The sequence below is a fragment of the Siphateles boraxobius genome, unplaced genomic scaffold (genome assembly GCF_051911475.1).
Source record: "Siphateles boraxobius isolate OS27281-9 unplaced genomic scaffold, OSU_SipBor_1 2, whole genome shotgun sequence".
Lineage (NCBI taxonomy): Eukaryota > Metazoa > Chordata > Actinopteri > Cypriniformes > Leuciscidae > Siphateles > Siphateles boraxobius.
Window position 1 is genome coordinate 11,767,577 of NW_027508810.1, and position 23,880 is coordinate 11,791,456.

The 23,880-nt window shown below is 38.3% G+C and overlaps 1 protein-coding gene across 12 annotated transcripts in view; it reads right to left on the reverse strand.

Moving 5' to 3' along the window:
* The window catches only part of fam13b (family with sequence similarity 13 member B), a 58,686-nt gene extending 36,017 nt beyond the window's left edge, over nt 1–22,669 (reverse strand). For 2 of the 12 annotated variants that reach the window (XM_077235927.1, XM_077235924.1), the window contains exons 1-8: nt 22,467–22,635; nt 18,571–18,669; nt 14,537–14,695; nt 12,925–13,105; nt 10,678–10,887; nt 10,284–10,461; nt 9,523–9,670; nt 1,688–1,803 (exon numbers count right to left, since the gene is read on the reverse strand). In XM_077235927.1, the coding sequence (XP_077092042.1) occupies nt 1,688–1,803; nt 9,523–9,670; nt 10,284–10,461; nt 10,678–10,887; nt 12,925–13,075 (803 nt within the window). In that variant the 5' untranslated portion in view covers nt 13,076–13,105; nt 14,537–14,695; nt 18,571–18,669; nt 22,467–22,635. Of the gene's footprint in view, nt 1–1,687; nt 1,804–9,522; nt 9,671–10,283; nt 10,462–10,677; nt 10,888–12,924; nt 13,141–14,536; nt 14,696–18,570; nt 18,670–22,466 lie in introns of all 12 variants that reach the window. The other 10 variants (XM_077235935.1, XM_077235931.1, XM_077235932.1 and 7 more) reach the window with 9 other exon arrangements.
* Between the last annotated feature and the right edge of the window lie 1,211 nt (nt 22,670–23,880).

Here is a 23,880-nt window from a genome sequence, read left to right on the forward strand (position 1 = left end):
GATATTCACTTTTTAAAATAATAATATATTATTCAATAGTCATTTATTATTCAAAGTTTTTGTTGATCTTTTATATTTTTAATATGGGTGTAGCGGTTCACAAAATTCACGGTTTGTTTTGATACGATACAGTGGTGTCACGGTTCGGTACGTTTTCGATACAGCAAAAATAAAGAAATGCCATAGAAATTTCCTATTTAATAATAGAAAAATTATTTTTAAATAATTGTGAGTTTTCCTACATCTTGAAACTTTGTTTTATAAACGGGGGTAATCTTTGAAGGATGAACAAATAATGTTTTGGTCATCACTTTAAAAATAAAATTTAAATAACATATAACATTTGAGTTTTGTAGTGCTGGAAAAAGATGTGTGACGTACTTGAAAGCATTTTAATATTTCTGCCAAACTTCCATGGTTACAAGTTAGTGTTACTACATTAAATCCATGGTGAATGATCTGTGGACTTAAAACCTATAACTAGTTCATTCATGGAACGATGTTTCTCCTGGTTTCCACATCAGTGCTGTTTGATCAGTTAATAATGGAGAAATTTTAAAGTTTCTCACTAGATCTTGTAGCGATGTTATTACGTAAGTGGCGAATTCTAATGCTTTGTTTACTGGATCTCTTATGTAGTAACGGTGTTGCTTCAAGATCGGCTCGCGCTGCACTGATATTTGTCCGAAATGATAAATGGTCCGTAAAGCACATAAATTATGAGTTTCGTTCCGCTTTCATAACATTTGCCAGTTGATGTTGCGTAACATTGTGGTGTTCGCTCCAACGCGGATTTTGGTCGTCAGGAAAAATGGTCCAACCACCGGAATGGTTCGGTTTGTAATGTGTACGGAACCGATCTCTTGGGAAAATGTATTCCATCTTTTGGACTCATACAACGCACTTTTCTAATGATGCAATCACGAAGCGCGCCACTCGAGGACACCACAGACATGTAAGAAAAACTTTTTAACTTAAGATCATTTTTCCACAAACAACGCATATTTTGCCTTCTCTTTACGATTTTAGATTGTTGCTTCAACCTAAACGTCATAACACACAGGTAAGAACTTTGTAGTTGTATATTGCAAATTAGTAACTTTAGCAGCTTACTCTCGTGCAATTGAGGAACGATCGTGATTTTGTACAAAAAATAAAACAGTCAAACAAACCCCTACTATAGTATTAAACTCGCTACATATAATTGTTTAGAAGGTTATAGTGTGCGTTATTTGTTTTCTCTTTAACTTCTTCAGCTCTTTTCATGTTTGGGGGGTCGGATTGTACAAATTATGAAATATTCGATATCCCAATTTTGCATATCGTCCAGACAACAATTTGGATATAATCGTCTAACCGATATATCGCCCACCTCTAGCTCGGTGATAAAAAAAAAAAAAAAAAAAAAAAGAGTTATTAAAAACCAGTGATCAGTAATCTGCCCCGAAAATCCTGATCAGAGCACCCTTAACCCAAACCATTGAAAACACAATCAAGTGCAAAAACATGTCATTAGGGGGTGTGTAATGGTAACTCGTGTTACTATACCCTTAAATATATTTACCTACACATACACATTCGTATACATGCTCATACTAACTATTACAGGGAGATGCCTGAGAGGGACCACAGCACAGACTAGACCAATCCCAGATGAAGACATTTCTAAAACTGGGGTTGCTTTTACCTGGAGGAGGGGGCGACGTGGGCATGTTTAGGGGACAGGGAGGACGGACCATCCTCTCCGTCTCGTGGGAGCTCCTCGCAAGCTTCCAACTTCTCTTCTTCCAGGAGCTCAGTGATCTGTGAGGGGGAGAAAAGGGGAAATTTAAATACCATATCCATGTTACCACTACTTCAACAGCATTTATTTCTAATTCATCATAAGTATTATATTACATGCCAACATCTAACACCCCTGCAAAATTCAGGCATTATGCATTATGCAGCACCTATGCTGATTATCTGCAGGGAGCCTAATTTACACACAAATCACACACATGCTGTGGGTGCAGTTATGAAGTAGCTACAATCTTTTAAGTTATTGTTTTTTACTTTTTTATTTAATAAATGTTACAAGTTGAATCTAATATGAGACAATTAATTCATCCGGTGCATTACAGCACCTGACTTTCAGTGAAGTCACATCCCCTTATCGTTATGTATCTAATTGCTCGTTTGTATTACTAGTGTGGTTTTCCCGGAGACATTAGATTTAGATAACGCAAGAGTCTACAGTACGTATGAAAAACGTGCCAAACAGTCACCTAGAGGAAATCAAACCATTGCCATTGCTGTTCAGGAGATTTACTACACATCCATGAGTAGATCTACCAAACAGTATTTAATATCAGACAAACTTTGGCACTAGCACATGATCAAATGAACACTGCATCTGCTGCAGTATCGGTGCCATGTTGCCATAGCAACCATTTCCCTCTACATCTGATTGGCCGAGCGGGGCTGCTGTTCAGTGACCATGCAGATATGAGTCACATGCGGTGTGCAGAATGGCTGCCGAGAATGACTGTATTTTCCCAATCTCTATATGCCTACAGCCACCGTTCCCTCTCGATTGTCTTTTGGACAAGCTCTAGACTTTGCAATTTTAAGCCATTCACACTATATTTCTCCTCACTAAGAGGTGTGGATCTTTAGGCAGCACACATTTAATTTGATCTGATTTCAAATCTGATAGCAAGATCACTCTAAATTGTAATGCGGACGCATACATTTTCTGTGAAGCTGCTTTGAAACGATATGTATTATGAAACGTGTTATACAAATAAATGTCAATTGAATTGAGGAAATGACAATGCAAAAAAATATCAATAGCATAGCTCATTGAGGTGCCTCTGTGTAAAGATACAGCATGAATTTGTGGACTTGTACAACAGTTAAAAAAAAAAGCATAAATAATGGTAATTATTAAATAAGTATTATTAACAATTAAATGATTATTAATAATTAAATAATGGTGTTATAATAAAATCAGCAATGCAAAACTTGACAGATGAAAGGACTCCGGTGTTGTTTGCATCAGTCTTGCGGTGGAAAGAACAAGTAACATTGAGTGGCTCAAACGGTCACTGCCGAACACGGACTTCATTAGCGTCTTATGCTGTCAAAAAACAACCATGTAGTCTTAAGTATGGATGCTGAAGCCAGGATGGGGGAAACATCCTCCCGCGTTCATCCATGATGATACCTACAAAAAAGCTGAAGCATGCAGAAACTCAGCCTTTGCTTGGCCACAGAGGCTTTGTTAATGCGTGGTCTACAGATTATACAACAACATCTGCATCCAAAATACAACAGCAGAGAGCTGACTGAGACTTTAATTAAAGGCGCTCTTCATTAATTCGTAAAAAAAAGCTGTCAAGCGCACGAAACAAACAGCAAAAACAGGCTCGGGAACGTGTTTTTTTTTTTTGAAAGATGACCTGCTTTATTTTTGTGTCGGTCCACAACAGGTCTGAACACTTATGGGCAGAAACAGGAATTTGAAGAACAAAAGGGCTGTCATCAGAGTTTAAATGATAAAACGCATAACAACCAGTGTTGCGATGGAGATTAGGTCATGGTCAATAACCAGTCATAGATAATAAGTCGTTTTCCTTAGACGGGCAGGACATGGTCCATCTCTTAGTAATGTGCAATTATCAAAATTACAAAATCTTAGGCACATAACAAACTAATGTAACAAACCCTGCTGAGCCCAAACACTTTATTCAACACTAAAGCACACCAACCTTGACAAGGGCCAAACATTTACACAAGTCAGCTCCGTCTCATCTCAGTGAGCCCTGGGTGAGACATGTGATTAGAGAGTGGAAGAGGCTCTCAAGCGAGAAACCCTTATATATGCTCATATTCATTTCAGCATGCCAGCTCCTGGAGCACTGGCCCGAATCCAGATAGGTCACCCAGCCAGTACCTTCACCCTGCTGCTCAAATTTGTTTCTGCCCCTTCTGTTTCTTATGCTTCCCAAGCTGTCTTTTACAGTTGGGCGGACCTTCTCAGCAGGCGGATGACTGAAACGTCTAGTACCTCCGAGCATGTCTGCAGAGGAGCCTACTGGAGCAGATAAGATCCTCAGTATCAACCTGTTCTATGCTTCAAGGGAGCCTGTGGCTCAGCTACAAGCAGACTAGAGCTCTGGGCGATCCTAACTAGAGAGCATTTTAAGTCATCATTGGTGTGAAAGGCTGGTCCAGACTATTGGTACTAATGGTGAATCTAAGAATTTCAATAGAAATTCAAGCATTCTGGACTTTCATGTTCGAGCGAAAGCTGGTCACGATAATTCACTGTGTTTACCGACACTAAGCTGCTTGGTTTGAAAATGACTTCTGTGTGAGCTGGACCTCATTTAATATGTACTATTTTACAAAACATTTGTGAATACTATGTTTTTATGCATAGAGTCCTATATTGTTAACTTAGTAACATATTAACATCAAACTCATAAGAGTTCAACAGTGATGGGTTATTTTTGTGGTGTATTTAGAATCTCTCTGGTTCCCTCCACAAATAGCCAATAGGATTTTTCCATTGGCTTTTGGATTATTGTGGAAATTTAGCTCTGTGACTAACAATTTGCATTTAATCTTTTATGCATTTTGAAGACTAAATACAATAGACCCCTTTTGCGCCGACGTCACAATTACGTCACGGCGCTAGCTGGAGGCAAAACAAAGGGGAAACTGGAGGCGGCAAATACAAACCAGCACAGATTCGGCTACATAATAAGGAGCTTAAATAAGTATTAGTATTACTAAATGTCATCTTGTTGTGTTGTTGGGTGCTAGAATCAATGAAAAATGAATATGCTGTATCTGGAATTTTTATTTCTAGAAAATATTCACATCATTAAAATTGCTGCGTAATGTCACTCCTTACATTGTCGTCTTCTTGGCGCTGGCTAGGCAGAACTGCAGATCGTACCACACAAGTCTTGTACATGACCATTCAGCACATAGTTATAGGCATCTAAAGATTTATATGCCCTCTGTTTCTCTTTACGCTCTGTTTCTCTATCGGATAGGTGTAGAGGTCAGGCCACTCAACCGGAGGTAGCCTGGCGTAAACGTTAATCCTGTCAGATCGTCCATCCATTGAGTGAGCGTGTACGGGTCGGCCAATCTGGTTCCGTCCGTTAAAATTAACTTTTGCAAATAACAATCGCGGTCCTGGACAGTGAGTGACCTTGCACATCAAGATAAAATCGGATATTCTCTCTAGTCATTGTTAAAAAACAAGCTAACAAAACTTGCAAACTAATGTTAGTGAAGTGGCCAGAGGGATCGTTCTGCCGCCACCTAAGCTCCGCCCACAAAAAGACGTCACCATGTTTACTAACTGAAAAGGGGTCTATTGGCAGAAGTAAAAAAATTAAACGCAAGCTATAAATAAATCGACTGCCAACAACTCTTAAGAAAGAAAAAAACATTTTCTCTGAAAGTTTAAGATATAACAGTTCATAACCTCTGTAGTACCAAGTGCCAAGAGGTTAAAGGAACATTCCACCGTTTTTTGAAATAGGGCTTATTCACAGTCTCCCCTACAAAAGCATTTTTGTCTCAGTGCATGCATTGTCTTAGTTTGGGAGTGCCGACGCTAGCTTAGCATAAGGAATGGAATCCTATGTTGTCAGGTAGCATGTCTTGAGTAAAAGTGATAAAAAACAAAACAAACAAAAAAACACCTAATTACCTCTTGTGGCTTGCGTATTCACAACAAGTACAAATCTACATTTACATTTATTCATTTAGCTGACGCTTTTATCCAAAGCGACTTACAATTTCTATATTTCAGAGGTCGCACGCCTCTGGAGCAACTAGGGGTTAAGTATCTTGCTCAGGGACACATTGGTGTCTCACAGTGGATTCGAACCCAGGTCTCCTACACCAAAGGCATGTGTCTTATCCACTGCGCCATCACCACCCCAAATAGCAAATAGCAGATAGCAATTCAGGTTAAGACTAGGCGATTTCCTTGGCAGATATTGACTTGGGACTATATTAGGGTGAATCACAGGCGAAGCACTGTTACTTGGGCGCAGTCATATCACGCAACACCTGAAATCCCCCAACTTCTGTCAACATACCTGTGTGAATATTAGCTGGATTTTTCCGACAGTAGACATAGTGAATGGCGATGGACATTGGGATTTTGTGCGAGAGGAAGAAGGTGACTTCTCAGACAGTCATGATACAGAACCATACCTCTAAACACTGAGTTTTCAGAAGAGGAGCTGCGTGCAATGGAAATACACAGACAGAAGGAGGTTGCGATCGCTCAACAGCCTGAGGACATGAGGATGAGAGCCAATTTTTCACAGGTAACGATAACAGCGATTTTTTTTTTTCAATCATGTTGTTCATGCTAAACAGGTTGAACTCAACATGAGGTTATAATAGATGAGGCAATTTGAACCATACTCTATATACAGCTTCTACCCATCTTTCTTACAACTGAATAGAGACACAGATTCACGTAAGGAAGCGTAATAAAAGACAACTTATATGTGGACTTTTTTCTGGCTGTTCTTTTTAAATGGATGGGACGGCCATATCCTTCAGACGTAGTCTTTTTGGTCGTATATAGCATTTTTTCAACATAACCCTCCGGTGCAAAATGCTCTTCGCAAACACAATACTGGCTAATTTTGTAGTGAGGTGTTGAAGTACAGATATCCAGAGCAGCTAGCCATCGATTTCTCAGTTCCACATTCGGTGGAAGTCTGTGAAACATTACATTCGTGTATGTCCTTTGCTCGTTCTCAAAAATGCTTTTGCCCACCAATCTTAATGTAGGGGAGACTGTGAATAAGCCCTATTTCAAAAAACGGTGGAGTGTTCCTTTAACTTGTTTCTGCGTTTTGGCCAACAAACATGCCATCCCTGCAGCACTATTAGAATCAGTTATGAGTTATATCTATAAAGCATTTCAGATCTATAATGATCGGTTTAATGAAGGGTTAAGGATGTTGCCAGCTGCCTATGTAGAGATTAGACAGCAAGGCAGCTCACCAGGTTGTCTTTAAAATAACCCGGGAAGTCTGTAGAATTCTGCTCGTAAAAAAAAACGAGACATCCCTGGAAACCAACACAGGTGCCGGTACCAAGCTTACATCACTCAGTTATGTAACTGCAGTTAGTACTGTATTGTACAAAAGGGCGGTTTCCTCTTTTTCTGCAAGTCTGACACAAGCAAGAATTTGTGACACAAGATGTCTTGTGGAAAGTATTTACAGCCCATTATTGACTATTTCCTGTGTATATGAAGAAAGCAGATATGTAAAGTCTTGTGAGGTCAGAAATCCTGAGATCCTTAAAAGGATGTAGAGTGTCACACAAATGAGATTTAAAACAATCTGCACTTTCAAAGAAAACAAAATCACAGTCGTTCCTTTGGTGTGAGGAAACCTGCAGTCTGCAAACACACTCACAGACGCACTGAATAGAGGAGACACACCTTTGGTTGGTTTTCAGTGTATTACATAACACCACAGACATAATAACCATCGAACACTGCTTCTCCTTTTTCTTTGATTCAGATTTGGCCTGTGTAAAGCGCTGCTTCCCCCTGGAACTGGGGCGGGTGGCACACATTTTACACGTTTTAAACAAACACAAAGCATAAGTATATAATCGTCTTTCAAAACTCAAATCACAATATCGCATTTGCAAGATTTGTGCAAGTATTTCGAGAGGAACAAAGCTAATACCGATTTACGCTAATCCTGCTGATCTAGAACACAAATATATAAATTTCCCTCAAAGCCACATTTGTAAGTGCAGCACACTGATCAGGAAATATGAGGTTGATAACTGATATTTTAACATGGTTACAGGTTGAAACTGATCCAATCATTAATATTTTCAAAAGAGACTCTTTTATCATAATTTTACAAAGCACAATATGTGAAATGTCAACATTTACGGGAATATTCTGTCATCACTCTCAAAAATCTTTGTTATAGTGTAACATTGCCAAAGTATAAACATCAATAGGTCCTGTTTCACACACACCACACTTTATCCAATAGCTCCAAATAATTATAAGCATCTGCTATTTGTTTACACTCTTTAGGGCTTGCTTTAGGTTAAGTAACACAAACCATTATCAATGAAGCCTTACAATAAATCTCAGTGAAATTACTCCAGGTAAAACTTATTGCATGAACATATCTCTTGTAATTACATTGAGATTTACCATTACAAATTTGTTTGTTGTTTAATTCACTGCTACATCTGTTTGCAATTTCGTTTGCATCTTTGTCTAATTGGACAGCGCTTCAGTCGAATTACTATAATTCAACTTAAAAGTGGACTTACTACAAATTATATGCATTTCATATTTATTTTCCAAAATAAACAGGCTATAAACATCTGAATCCAACAATTCACGTCCAGTGGCCACTCAATTCATATGGATTACTTTTTGAAGCGTCAAAGTGGTAGTTGCATAGCTGTCATTGGAGAGACAGAAAGCTCTCAGATTTTATCAAAAAGATCTTGATTTGTTTTCCGAAGATGAACGAAAGTTTTACGGGTTTGGAATGACATGAGGGTGAGTAATTAATGACAGAATTGTCATTTTTAGGTGAACTATCCCTTTAACTTTGAATGAATAACAGATTTTCACAGTATCCTGTGAGAATACCAAAGCCTAAAATGTCATCTTTTCACATCATTTCATTATTTAATATTATGTATCTGTATTATCATTCTTTATTAGTATTCATAATCAGTTGTATTATCTTATGAAGTTTAAAATGCATGAGTTGGACTATACGTAGATTGCAAGAACACGTGTTTAAGGATCATATTTTAGACTAGGGGTGTCACGATTCTCCAAATCCTCGATTCGATTACATTTTCGATTCTAAGGTCACGGTTCGATTCGATTCTCGATTTTTACATTTACTTTTTTTTAAAGCCGAAAGTCTCTCGCTTTTTTTAAAGCCGAAAGTCTCTCGCTCTCTCCCTCTCTGCCGTGCGCGCGCTATACGGTTTGGAGCACAGTTTTATTCTTTCTCGTATGCGCGCTCTTGCTCGCTCACTCTAGATTCCGGGAGATTTTAACTAATTTGCGTGCATCAGGGGGCCGCTATCAATATGCGGGAGACTCCCGGAACTTCCGCGAGACTTGGGATGTCTGCAAACTGTGGCTTTTTTGAAGCGCGAACGTTGTCAACATAACTCATTGGAAATCCCAAAAACGTCCACACCTGCGACTTCAACGAAAGAGGAGGGGGTTCAAGTTCTGTCGATGGGTGAGGGACGAAAAACACCGGGAACACATAGACCTGGCACGAATACAACATCTTCTCAAGTTTCTCTCTTATGCTGACACGTGTGAAGATTAAAGATTTTTCTTGGCAAGATAACTGGTGCCCGGTTCCGTGACTCAAATAATAACGGGGAAAAAAGGCTTAATTCCAAGTCTACAATACAGATAAGCAAAACTAATATCAATGATAGCATCGTCAAGACAGCTACAAGAAAGTTTACCTGGTCATTAATGGAGCTGTAGTCATTGGTGTTGGAGATGTCATCGTCGTCCTCCGAGTCAAAGTATTCCTCCTGGTTCTCTAGCAGTTCTGCCAGAATACGACTGACTGACTCCTGCTCTTTCAGATCCTCCGCATCTGTGTCTAAACTGCAGAACGTAGAAGGCAGGTATCGTTATAAAGGTGAATTTGCCATTTTAAGAGAAAATTCTTCAGCTCAATTTGTCTGTAGACTGATTTACTCAATAGTGTAAACACTGACTCTGTGGTGGTATCAAAACATTGCTCCATTTGTTTGAGCATCCAGCCAGAATGACTCTAAAACATTGGCTTAACCATTGGTGTGGGTATAGGGCACTATGACAAACAGGAGGCGAGCATTTAGGAAGTAGTTTCAAAACAATCAATATTTTCATTATTCCATTTGGTGAATCTAATGCTGCAGAAATTACTCATTTCAGCTATAATTTTGTTCACGGATCTCTGCAGAATTTATGAGACAGTCAACGTCTTTACACCATCTACCCTACCATTTAAATTAGACTTAGCTATGTTTAGCTTTTCACCATTTTTAAGGTTTTCCAACACAATCGAAAGTGTGAAAAAAAAAAGATTCTGTGTAGGCCTACACAAGGCAAAATGTGTTGTACTGGAAAAAATGACTGTTTGCTCCTCCAACATGAATTTCTCTAATGCAGCTTCTTTATAAAATGTGAGCAAGACAGCTAACATGAATTGGCAGGAAATGCAAATGAGTCTTACTGGAAAACGTCTGGCCCGAAGACTGCGGCGAGAGCCCCTATGCTCCAGCTCTCCTCCTGAAGGGACGCCACACCGGACAGAAATCGGCACAGAAAGCGGAGCAAGCTGTAATTGACCTGCGGCAGCTGTTGAAGGAAGTACTTCATGTTTCTGCCCAGCTCTTCCTCACTGCTGTAGTCTAAAAGAGAGCAATCAAATCAGCCGCCATAATGAGGACAAAGTTCAGAGGGACGTGCAATTACGATGATGTGACGGTAAGAGAATAGTGAGCTGGCTGATGAAAAGGTGTGAAAGAACGGCCGTGCTTTGATGATGCAATTATATTACAAGTTTGTAAAGTGTCCAGAACATTCCAGAAGGTAAAAACAGAGCGGCAGAAGAGGGCTTCACCCACCCTGATAGAGCTGCAAGATTTGCGCCTGTAAGCCTGCAGGAATGACGGGCTCGGGGAGCTCCTGCAGGAAGAGGCGTAACAGGCTGACGGCGGACGCCAGGTCGGCCTCTTTCTCCAGATTCACTTCAACGCCGCTGTCGTAGCGTTGCCTGAGCCATTCCACACGTTCTGCGTTCCCGTTCACTAGAAACAGACTCAGGTACAGCCCTCCTACAAAACGCAAACACATACCTCAATAAGAGAAACAGGCTCACAGAACAATGTATAGACATTTCACACAAGAGACTATAATCGCTGAATCACTGCACAGAGCAGCTTGCAGGTTAAACTAATAATCCCTTTAGTCAGCTCTGTCAACAAAAAAGCTATGTTCTCTCTGTCTGCGATTTATGAGCTAATGAAACAGTCCTGCTGAACTAGTTTACATTCTTCAGCCCAAATGTTTTGAATAAAACCAATAATGGATATTTTTTACAGCTGACTTCTTGACTGAAGTTCTTTTAAAACAAACTGCTGATTTTCGCCAGATCAGAAGCTTCCTAACAGCTCTGTTGGCAAATAAGCATTAGCTGGTCTGTCTCAGTTCCCATCCCTGGTGCTCTGCGTGTGTACATAAGGTCTAAACCGCATAAGGGGAAGCCACCACATCGCTCCCTGTTATGTCTAAATTAGCCTCAGATCAAAAACATCCTTCCTAATGAAAAAGTGGAGGAGAAATGCCAGTATGCTGAACTCACAGAGGAAGAGCTGGTGTTTGGAAACAACAGTGGTGGCTAAACCCCTTTCAATGACTTAACAACACTGCCCACATATTTCCAACATCCTGCCTGTGCTAGGGTTTAAACAAGGGCATACAATTATTAAAAATATATCCACAGTCTGCTTGATGTGTAAGCACTTTGCTAATACCAGTAGTTGAAAAAGAAAAAAACAGGAAAGACTTGGGATATATGCATCAACTTATTTATGCATACATGTATGGATTTATGTATCCTTTATGTATGGACGCTAATTAGTAGGTGAAAGACTATAATGATATAGTGTCATTATAAAAGCCCCAGCCTGAATAATGTTCCTCATTTCGCTTTTGACTCTGTAATATTGCAAAATAAAGGAAGTCCATCTTTTGTCAGGGAGTTCAGAGAGGCCACTCCTATCATACAGGCCAAACTACAGTACATTTTTTACTTTATCAGATGAAAACGTCATACTCTGCAAGATCTGCTTCTTTGAGTTGTTACAACATTTATGTAGAAGCTATCCAGATAGGTTTACTATTTGTCAATTTAATCTTAAGATTCTCTTTTGATCCTATATACTCATTTGTTACACAACTTTGTCACATTTATGACTACTTTAACCCTTTACGACCTGCATACGATCACACAACTATGATCAGAACGTTCAGTGCATCATACAGACTAAATTGTTGACATGTTTTATTCTAATCAGATATAGACTAACTATAGCCATTGTGTAGGTATTAGCATTAGGTAACTTTAAAATGTATTCCATTCTTCTCCCACCTCACCGGCCACTTACTTTCATGTATTTTGGGAGTGGATGAATTGATGTCTCTGAATTTCGGTGCAAACTAATATGGTAGTGCCCATCGTGCGTTATCGATCAGCTAACATGATCATTATAAAGATTCATAATAATAATGATAGTAAAAAAAGTTATTTTTTAAGTATTATACACAATTAATACGAAAACATATTATATCAATTACACTACCATTTAATAGTTTTCTGTATGTTGTAAGTGTCTTTGAAATAAGTCTCTTAAGCTGACCAAGGCTACATCAATTTGATCAAAAATCCAGTAATTTTGTGAAATTTTATAATATAAAATAACTTTTCTAATTTAATATATTTTAAAATCCTGAAAAAAGTATCTCAGTTTCCACAAAAATATTAAGCAGCACAATTCTTTTTTAACATTGAAGAAATGTTTCATAATCAGCATATCATAATGATCTCTGAAGGATCATGTGACACTGAAGACTAGAGTAATGATACTGAAATAAGCAACAGCTTCGCATCACAGGAATACATTTCACATTTATTGTCTAAATGAGTCAGAAAAAAACATGATTTCATTGGCAAATATGTACTTTCTGGTCCGTCTTCGATCTTATCCCTGGAGGGTCAGTGGCTATAATGCTGCTATTGATGAAAGCTAAAAACGAATGAATAAAGGATAGAAAGAAAGTAACATAAATCATCAGGGTCCCCCCTCACTCACCGTGCTCTTCAATGTACTCTACGATGCTCCTGACCAGTATGGGGACCTCATGTCCTGGCTGCCCGCTGTTCTGCACCTCCTCCAGGGGGATCCCAAACACTCTGGCCGTGCTGAGGGAGTCGCTGAGGGAAGTAGAGAGGCTCTTCCTCATCGCCTCCACAGCCTGGCTGCTTCAGTCCGTCTACAGAGAGAGATGGCGGGAACCAGGTCACCTCCCTGTACAAACACGCTATCATGGGTGGGGTGCGGACTCCAACAACAAACTCCGGACAACAAGAACAAAACAAACTGAAAATTGAAGCGGGACCTCTCTCCCATCACGGAAGCGATGGATCTTATCATGTGTGAGCGTAGAGATGAAGAGAGCGTACGTAAGTTTTAAATTTAACTTAAAGAAGTGGCTAACAGGTAATCAGGACTGTCAACATTACATTTGACATGACATCTTGCTGCTATCCCGTCTTCTCTGTCCTGCCTGTTTGTTTGTGCATCTTGTGCTATGCCGATGAGGTTGTCTGGCTTATTTGTGTGTAGATAGGTTAAACCTTTGTTGTTCGTCATTGTCCCAGCTATATAGTTTTTTTGGTGCATCTCCAAAAAAATTTTGTTATATGGTCAGACAGTTTGGCTTGTGTGTGTATGTGTGTGTTGTTGTCGATATTGACCAATTGTTCTATTTTATATGTTGGTTTAGTAACTTTTTTTTTTTTTACACATTCATATTAACCTGTATGTACTATTTCAATCCTTTTTTTTTATTACGTGTGACCTATTAAAGGTGCTCTAAGCGATGTTGGGAGATGCCATTTCTTGTTGTCGTTCGAAGTATTGACAAACAAAACGGAGGCTAACTAGACCCTCCCTCCTCCTCATCCGCGCACTAACCCCCCCCAAACGCCACCCCCAAATCCTTCTTGTCGGTTATTGGCTGGAACAGTTTGTTATGTTTGGTGGTGCGGGTTAGCCCAGTTTGTTTTTGTTGCCGTTTGTGGAGCCTGGGGTGTCTGCAGAGACTGCGTTTTTTCACAGTGTGTTCAGGGGACAGGCAGCTAGCGGATAGTGAGGAGATGTTTGCTGTATGTGACAAAAAATGTTTTGGCCTAAAAAACATGTGACATCGCTTAGAGCACCTTTAAGATCTGTCCAGGGACAGCAGATGTAAAATATCCTTTTGGCTAATTCTGGCACACTATTCATTTATTTATGTATTATTAGTGTGCATTGTCCCCGTTAAATAAACCTGAAATAAATAAATAAATAAATAAATAAAGTAGAGCGTTTGTCATGCGCAAAGATCGTACAGGCGTCAGATGCGGCACGCCGATTGTGAAGATGGTAGCAGGTGGCTGTCATATCGTTCAACATGCCATCAAAAACCATACAGCCACACTGCACAAGCTGTTAATATCATAAAGGGAAAAACTCTGCAACTGAATGATTAGCATTCAGTAGGTTTAGAAATGCACACAATCTGAACTTGTTCTGTCAAGACAGCTGATGTCTTCATGAAAACAGTTGATGGTTTCACATCATTTTAGTTTTAATTACAACAACATTGTATTTCAGAAGACAATTGTGATATAAATTAAAAAAATTGTCATAGCGGGCTCACCTTGTAGTACAAACGCCCAGAAGTTAACTTTATCTCCTGCTCCACTCACTAGTAGTAAAATAAATATTCATCTATGGCTGCTTCAGGTTGTGGCAGAAGATGAGCCTGTAGTTCCTCATTGACAGACCGCAAATCCTGTTCAGGACGTTAGTGGTTAAGCTGGAGGAAAAAAAACAAGAAAACAGCAGCATCAGCAAATGCATTAAAACAGAGAATAATCCTACTAATTAATATTAGCTGGGCCAAATTTACAAACCACTTATTCAGTTAATGGACATCTGCGGTCTGAAAAACATATCTGCTGAAGTTTAAAACTCAATTTAAGAAGAGAAACCGTGAGCAATCTGCTCACCCCATATGGCATCACATGAACAGCATTTAATACGAAGTCGAATTTTAATCCAAACAAGGTTTCCAATCATGCTACTGAGAGCTTTTATGCTTCACTTTAATTTTTCTTTAAAAAGGAATGTTAACGAATGTTCCAATGACTTCTAAGTGGTTAACGCATTACAAGTAACATGAGTTACATAATCTGATTACTTTTTTCAAATACAGAGTAAAGTAATGCATTACAGTCACATTTATAACAAAATATCTGAGTTACTTTTACAAATAAGTAACGCAAGTTACTTTGTCTAATTTACCCCATGTTGAGAGCAATATGGAGTAAGTGCAGATGTGTTGTGTGCACTGTGTGAACATGATGCTTATTGTATTTCTAGACTAAATGTGAGCAGGCATTTACTCGTCTCACTTGCACAAAAACAGATTCAGTATTCCTCAAAATTAATAAAAACTGTGAAATGCAAACTCAGAAAATCACGCAAACCTGCAATAATTGAATGTTATATAATACAAATATACTTTATGTATTTAATATCACTTTATTAAGCAATGTCTTTGCTGCTGACCTTTGAGGATCCAATTTAGCTATACTAATAAGCAAAATGACTTCAGTTAAACATTACATTTGGGTTATCTTTTTAAGTAAGTGTTGAACTTTCTTCTATTCTTCTGCAGAACGGCAGCACAGTTGTAAGGTTTGTTTTAGCAGCGCCCTCTACTGTGCAGGTGTGAATTTGCATTTCTTTCAGGCTGAGACTTATTCGTTTCACTTCTGGAATGAAAGGCCTAAAAATAGAACTTTTCTTTGTTATTAAAAACAAACAAGCAAGACCAGACCTGGGGCCTATACCATGAAGCCGGTTTAGGTGGCTAGCCAGGTATGTTTTAGCTTAGTTTGCGCCAACCCTGGTTTTTAGGCACCATAGAAGTAGTTTGGCTTTTAGCAGTGTATTTTGCCATAGTAACTAATGCTCCACGGCTAACCTGGTCCGGGGCAGGTTATGTTCAGGTAAGAGGTTGCAAAGCGAACTTGGACCAATCAGCTGTGAGCAAAGTGACTCCACCTGTTACTACTCCAAATTAAAGGTAAATGCATAGCAAATGATTTTTAAAAGACAAAATCCTCTGGCTTTTAGTAACGCTTATTTAGAATAATAATTTTGTATGATATAGATATTATTTATGTTATTATTACACCCTTAATTGATACATGTACAATTTTGGTTTACCAATTATTATTACACAGCTTAAATGAATAAATATATAAAGTTAACATAAACACGCTTTAGAATCAATAGATAAAGCTATAAAACGACTACATGTGAGCTTATTCTCTCTATACCTTTATCAACAGTATAAACTAACGTCACAACTTTTACTTGCATTGGTAAAGCAAGAAATTTTCTTGTCCTATTTCATAGACAGCTATTTTCTTCTTGCTGTGTAAATTTGTTTAAATTCTTATTATTTTTCAATCTCGTAATATCCTGCAGAAGAGAGAAGTGAATAGCTCTGTTTCTCTCGTGAGAAATGAATTGCTGTTTCACTCTTTCTCAGCATGTGATTGGCTGTTTGTTAATGATGTCACACCTAAACTCAAGATCAAAGCCTGAGTTGACAGAGAAAGTTGATGATCAGCATCATGGTACTAACAAAGCCTGGTTGGATTGGTTTGTTATGTCAACTCGAAACTAATCCTGCAACTCTGAGTTTGTTCAACTACCATCATGGTACAGGCCCCAGGTGAGGAAAATGTAATGCAAAAGTAATCTAAGGAATTACTTTCCATAAAAAAGTAATGCAATTAGTTACTTTTTTAGGGAGTAATGCATTACTTCCAAAAGTAACTTTCCTGGTCCTAAGAGTATAAACAAGGAAATAAAAATTCCAAAAATATTCATCAATGTTAAAAACAGTTGTGCTACTTTTTGGAAACCATGATACAATTTTTTCAGGATTCTTTAATGAATAGAACGTTTTTAAAAAAAAAACAGCATCTAAATAGAAATATTTTGTAGGCTAATTATTATGAATGTTTTTACTGTCACTTTTTTCTGAATAAAAGTATTAATTTTCTAAAAAAACATATATCCTATTGGCCCAAAAACTTTTGAATAGTACAGTCCCTCAACCCCCTCTATATACACGTAAAAAACTTCCACGTTTTCCAGGAAGAACATTTTCTCTGAAATGTACACAATGTTACAGTTCATTAGATCTACTCCATTACCTGTACTATCACTTACTCAAATGACTTTTTGAAATGTTAAGAGCATTTTCACTGTGCCAAATTGTAGACCTCTTTAACATTTTAGGCACGACTAGCAGCTTGACACCAGGCATGTGGGACAGGAACAAAATGTCCCGAAAACGAATTGGAATAATGCGTGAATTGAGCCCTAACAGCAGATGTCTTATTTTGCAGACAATTGAGAGTAGATGTGCTTCTAATCCCACATATCACACATGATGACCTTTCGCTCACAATGTTCACCATTGTTGGATAAGCTAAACGCGGCTCAGCACTTAGATTGTTACCAGAGCGCACAGTATGACCTTGGCTCATTCCTCAGAGCTCTGGAGAACACATAAAGGACGATGCTGGAATTTTCTGCAGGCAAATCTCTCCGCATCTCCTTGGTGACATGATGTTTACAAAGCTTAGTTGTCTCACTATGGTTACTGATTACTGATTTGGTGTCACAAGGAGAGTTTGTAGATCCAGTCACAGAAAAGCATGCCATAGATACACAAAGAGCGGCTTCAACAATTCCAGAACATTCCTTGGAACAACAGCGTCCTGAAGATGACCTAACAAGGAGATTATCAGACCACCTACAACACAAAGGCCAAATCTCAAATGCCAATGATTAATTAATAACAGTGGATATCTTTTGGCAAGTCTTCTTAGGCAAGGATCTCAAGGTTAACACTAGATCTAAGCATTCTCCCTGTAATTGAGGCAAAGCACTTTATTGTAGGTGGAACCTGGCAATCAGGAAACTGGAAGTAACAGGCAATCAGTGAGGTGAAAAAGCAATAATTCAAATTCTGATATAACACTTTATGGCACTAAGTAGTAAAAAACCCTTGATAACTAATTTTACAGTTTTGCAAATTAGTTTTATTCTTCTTCTCCATAATTGGATGCAATTCAACCTTAAACTACAAAAAAATCCATTCAAACTTGTTTTGAACCAGCAGAGATAATCTACTGAAAAATGTGCCGGAAGTTCCTTTCGTTTATTTGAATACTGAATCCATTTAGCCATCTATAGACCCCTTTAGACCGCAAAGATGGTGTTGCATTATGTATTGCTTCCAGACAGAAAACAACATGCGTTGAGTGTCATGACAACAACGGCAGCATTTCATTTATGCAGAACCAAAACCTAAAACATAAGTTCACTTAAAGATTTAACACTATTCTACTGCTGTCTTCACAAATGAACATACAATATGGTGTTGAACAGGTCTCAGTGAAGATCTAGATTAGTTTGCCAGACTGTGTCTTGTTTAATTATCAGAATCAGATTTCAGTTTTGAAATGCGTCATGCAGGAGAAAGTAACTTAATAATAAGAAGCATAACAAGACAAACGGACAAATGAAAAACCCTGAGGCGATATGCCACAAAGCAAATGTGTCATACCACGGATTACATATAAGAAAAAGAAAGTTTCCCACCTTGTGCAGAAGCTGGATGGAGAGTCGTCATGTGACTTCAAAAACGCCATGTCGTTTTCAAGAACAAATCCTATCAAGCCTGACCATCACAGACAAGATCTGATCCACAAATAAATAAATAAAGGAGGACAAGTATAAATTATTCATAAATAACCAGCTGGCCACACAACTGATGAGTCCTGAGACATTTAAAAAAAATAACTTGAGCTTGTCTTTGACATTATTGATTAAGAGTCCTAACTAGCTATGCGGGGAATGGAAATTTCCAGAAGGTTATACTAAGCCACTGAATGTTCAAGCGTGAAGTAAAATGGCAATCTAGCAGTGTGGTGGTCCCTGGCAACACTGAACGCAGCCCTAATCATTAAGATGGAAACAAGAGAAACTGTAAACTTGGCTGATTAGCTGACAACATTCTGAAGGGACCATGAGTAAGAGCAGCAGAGGTCAGAGCGCAGATTATCTGTTTAAGACAACTTCATCAAGCCTACGTCTGTCTTTGCTAGTGACCTAAAAGACAGCGACATGTGCATATTTATAGCATACAAATGCAGTAGCCGCTTTCACGCGCTGTAAATAATTCTAAAATTGTTGGATTGACTTTTCCGTTAAATACACCATGTCTGCTGTTCACACAATAAACGGCTTTACGAGCGGCTTTATGAAATACTGGTCAACTTTGTGATGTCAAAAACCAAAAATGAAAAAAATTGTGCAGCGTTTAAAGGTCACCCACCCACATTTTCTGACTTCCGAGTGACAGGCAAAGGGGTTGTTCACGCAGAATGCATTGCTGCTGTTAAACATTTCATTCCATAAAATTGATCTCTAAACATAGGGTGAATTCCAATCAGAAGTTAGCATCCCTATGCTCTACTCACTCAGAAGGGCAGAACCCTTGAAATTGGGACTTGGGAGTAAGCAGGCACAACAAGTGTAGGCCAGTAAGAGTTGTGCGTGCGCACTAGCAGCTTTGGTCTTTAGAGTTCTTGTTAGCATGCAAGCCTCCCATGCTGGAGACCCCAGTTCAAATCCCGCTCAGTTCTGGCCGAGTGAACTGTAAAAAATTATTTTCATGATTTGTTATCACATTTTTTAATTCGTCAAATCCACTTAGATCATTTATGTGGTTCAGATAACTTAATATTTAGAGTATCTTTTGATTAATCCATTCTCCATTGTATTAATTAATTTATTTCATTTCAATTAACTTTTTAAGTTTATCAAGCAACGAGAATACTTTTTGTGCGCAAAAAAACACACAAAAATAATGACTTTATTTCAACTAGTCATGTCCTTCTCTGTGGGCCTCGAGTCAGTTCACTAGTGTAACAGCGTAAGCTTCTGTTGTTGTACGTCACACGCATTACCCACATGACCAGCGTCGGCCAATAGTGAGCCTACGTGTGACGTAGCTATACGCAATCATTAACTGACTAGAGGCCCACAGAGAAGGAAATGAATAGTTGAAATTAAGTCCTTAAAAGTATTCTCGTCGCTTGATAAACTTAAGATTGAGCCACTGTATTCACTTGGACTATTTTAACGATGTCTTTAATAACTTTTCGGGGCCAGCAAGTTTCAATCCCTGAAGAAGCCTATGGAGGAGTGATCCAGCTCTCAGATTTCATCAAAAATATCTTAATTCTTGTTCCGAAAATGAACGAAGGTCTTACGGGGTTGAACAACATGAGGGAGAGTTCAGAATTTTCATTTTTGGGTGAACTATCCCTTTAAGTCTCTAAGATATTCTGGTCTCTACATATGACTCTGGTCCCTTCTTAAATTAAGGTTTATGGGATTTTTTTTGTTTTTGTTTCATGAACATGGGTTGATAAACACAAGAAAATGTTTTGTGTAGATTTGTTTAACGCAGGGATTTCCATTTGAAAAAACTTTCTGTTCTCTAAATTTGCAAGTAACATTGACTAAGCAGACAAATGAGGTGGACACACCATGGTTTCATAATGTACCACAGTCACAAATACCAGATGATTATTATGTAACTAGGCCCATTTGACAAAAATAGGACGCAAAGTATCAGGCTAATTTACAAAATGCAAATACTTCTTCAGGGCGTCTGATGTAATTGCGTCGTTTCTGTGGAACTGACAGCATTGCATTTAGATGAAGCTGAGTTATGTTTCCGCTTAGATCTTTTTTCGGTGTAACTAATCTTCAGCTCTGATTCCCACAAAAAAACAAACCATATCCTTAACAACGCCAACAGGAAGCAAACTTTCACTTTTGCTATCTGAAAAAAATTCAAAGCAGCTCATCACATGACTGTGCTCACCATAGCAATAATCACTTAGTGCAATGTTTAAGATCTGATTTCCAGAATGATAATTCTGCTATGATGCACAGTAAACTTATTACAGCACATTTAACAACAGAGGACCAATGGCATGCACGGCATTACAAATGAAAGCAGTTAACCATAATCTAGCTCACAACCCATATGGTGCTCCAACTGTTTTCATGACAGGCGGTTGGATGAATCTAAAGAGAGTCTGTCACTTCGAGATGAGCCAAGCAGCAGCAGCGCTGAAATCTCCTCAAGGACAGCTGGGTTTAGCTGTAATCTGAACAAGACATGTTCAGCAGGTTTGAAAAACCAGGTCACTTATCGCCATATCCACTATGCCAATGGCTACAAATCATCCTAGTGCCCACTTTTCTGTTTTTGGGAAGCCACGAGCAGCCCGATTTCATGCTGGTGTGAATGAGAGGGTTTGTGTAGTCTTTCAGACATCCTCTCCATAGCACGTTGGGAGATCTAATGCGTTTGATTTTGCTTGGCCCTGCTGCACTACAAAACAAGTGGATATCACAACAATCTATATCAACAGGAGGGACAACAGTCAATGACTTTCCTCTGTATTACTCGCGTACGCCTGGAAAATTTATTTTGCTTACAAGGTCAAAAGCAAGCATAGGATATAGCTTCAGAAAAAATCATAACATCACCATAACATCCTTATGCCTTTCTTTGCCTAGTTTTTCGTGACTACTGGAAAAGGATTTTTAAAAGTGTAGCTAACTAATATATATGGGATATACAACAAAAACGGTTTCATCCTTTCTAAACTCGAAATAAAATCCAAATGCTACATTTTAGCATTTAAAATCACTTGTTTATACAATTCGAATGAAACAAAGACATTAAAACATTTAAAAAAATTAATCTATTATTAAACAGCACAATCCCCCTCAGCTGCTGTTCCAGAAACAGCTCTATACAGGATTCAGGTTTCACATCCCAATTAAACGAAACTGAAGCTATTTTAGGACGTAGACGACGAAGAGCACTGTCCTATATTTCAAATTATATGTTTAAGATGATATTTATTTTTATAGACAGAATGTGATTCTGACAGTTACAGGTTGAACCTTCAGCTGTCAACAATCTCACCCAACTGATAGCAGCATCTTATAGCAATGAAAAAAAATAGATAAATTTAAAATTAAAAATGAAAGGAACCCACTATAAAAAAGACTCAGCTTTGTTTGTGATTAATGCCTTAAAGCACACCAAACACTAAAGAAGAAACAGAATGTATAAGTCTCATTAGTAAGAAATAAACGTCTTTCTACGCTATCGTGTTAGCCTCATAGCTTAGCACTGTCAACATCATTCCTGCAGCCGCACACATCACTTAGGGCACAAAACAGCTTTAAATCCGCTATACGGGCATTATACGCACATTGCATTAAGGTAGAAATTATTTAAATATGTCAAGTACGAAATACTAACATCATACTACATCCAAAGAGAGTGAAAATCAATAAGTTGATACTATGATACAATAAGTCGCTATGAGGCGATCCCTGAGCTGGCTAACGCGACAGCTAGCATCCGCTAAAGTCACTCCATCGAAACCATCCGAACTTACCAGGTCAAACCAGACGATAAACGACAGCAAATTGATTAAATTTACTAGTCCCTGGTCCAAAGGAGGCGATATGATAGATGATAATAAAAGAGACTAGCTACAGTGTTCAGCTGGCATGGCCAGTTTTAATGTGAATGGTTGTTTCGGTGGAATGGAGACAGTGTTAGTTACACCCACAACGATGCCAAAAACGGACCCCGCCCCTCTCTCTCTCCCTCTCTCTCTCTCCCTCTCTCTCTCTCGGCGTTTCCTCAGCATTCTTCTCAACACAGTTTTCCAGAATATTCCATGGAATTACATTATATGTATATCAAACTGTGTAGCTCTTATCTTACGTGTCAGATTGAGCATAGATAGAAATCATAGTAGGATATGAAATATTTTATTTAATTTTTTATGTAAAGCAACACAGATCTGTTTTAGTAGATTCAGTGTTTCATAATTTGACTGGAAGTTATTATTTGAATAGACTACATTAAATACAAAAACGAAATGATCCTATTCGTTTGTTTTACAAAACAGCCTAAAGCTGTGCCGTACAGAATAGTTAATAATAATATTTTATATGTAACTGTAGCGCCACCCAGTGTTTGTTGACATTCAGCTAAATGTAAAAAGTGAACAAGGTAACTTACAATATATTGTATGCTTATTTGATTTGCTTATTTTAATCATTTTACGCCATCTGGAGACACCCTGATCCCAGCCACTGGTTGAGAACCACTGGTGGAGATCTAAAAACTGTGAGGGGGCAAAATATACACGTAACATACTTTTTTTTTTTTTAAATTGCCCTACCTGCATTGGCATAATAATTTAATATAGCTGATATTTGGGTGTATTTACAAGGTGACCTGGAGATATAAGTACAAATAGCATAGAGCTTGAACTGGTCTGTTTCACACCCTGATCGGTTACTTTTAAAAGTAATGCATTACTGTATTGTGTTACTCCCTAAAAAATAATTTATTGCGTTACATTGTTACTTTTTATGGAAAGTAATGTGCTGTTACTTTTTAGCTATTTTTTTCTCACCTGGGCTGGGCTTGGTGGTTGGTTTGTTTTTTAATAACAAAAAAAGTTTAATTGTTGGCAAATGTAAAGGTCCTCCAAAATCATGCCTGCATAGTATAGAGGGCACAGCTCAAACAAACCTTTCCGCTGTGCTGATATTCTGGATTGCACAAGAATATGACGCAGAATAGGAGAAAGATGTTCACCAATCTTACTTCAGCAATAAAAACAAAACAAAAATGAAAAACATATGTGCTGGATTATGTTTTGTTTATGTTTTGTTTCATTGTGTTTGTTCCTGTCAAGTTGGCCTAGCTCCCAAATGTGTCAGTCTGATTCAGCTCACCTGTTGTTCATTAAATTATACCAGACTAAACAGTTCCCTTGTTTAGTCTGGTGC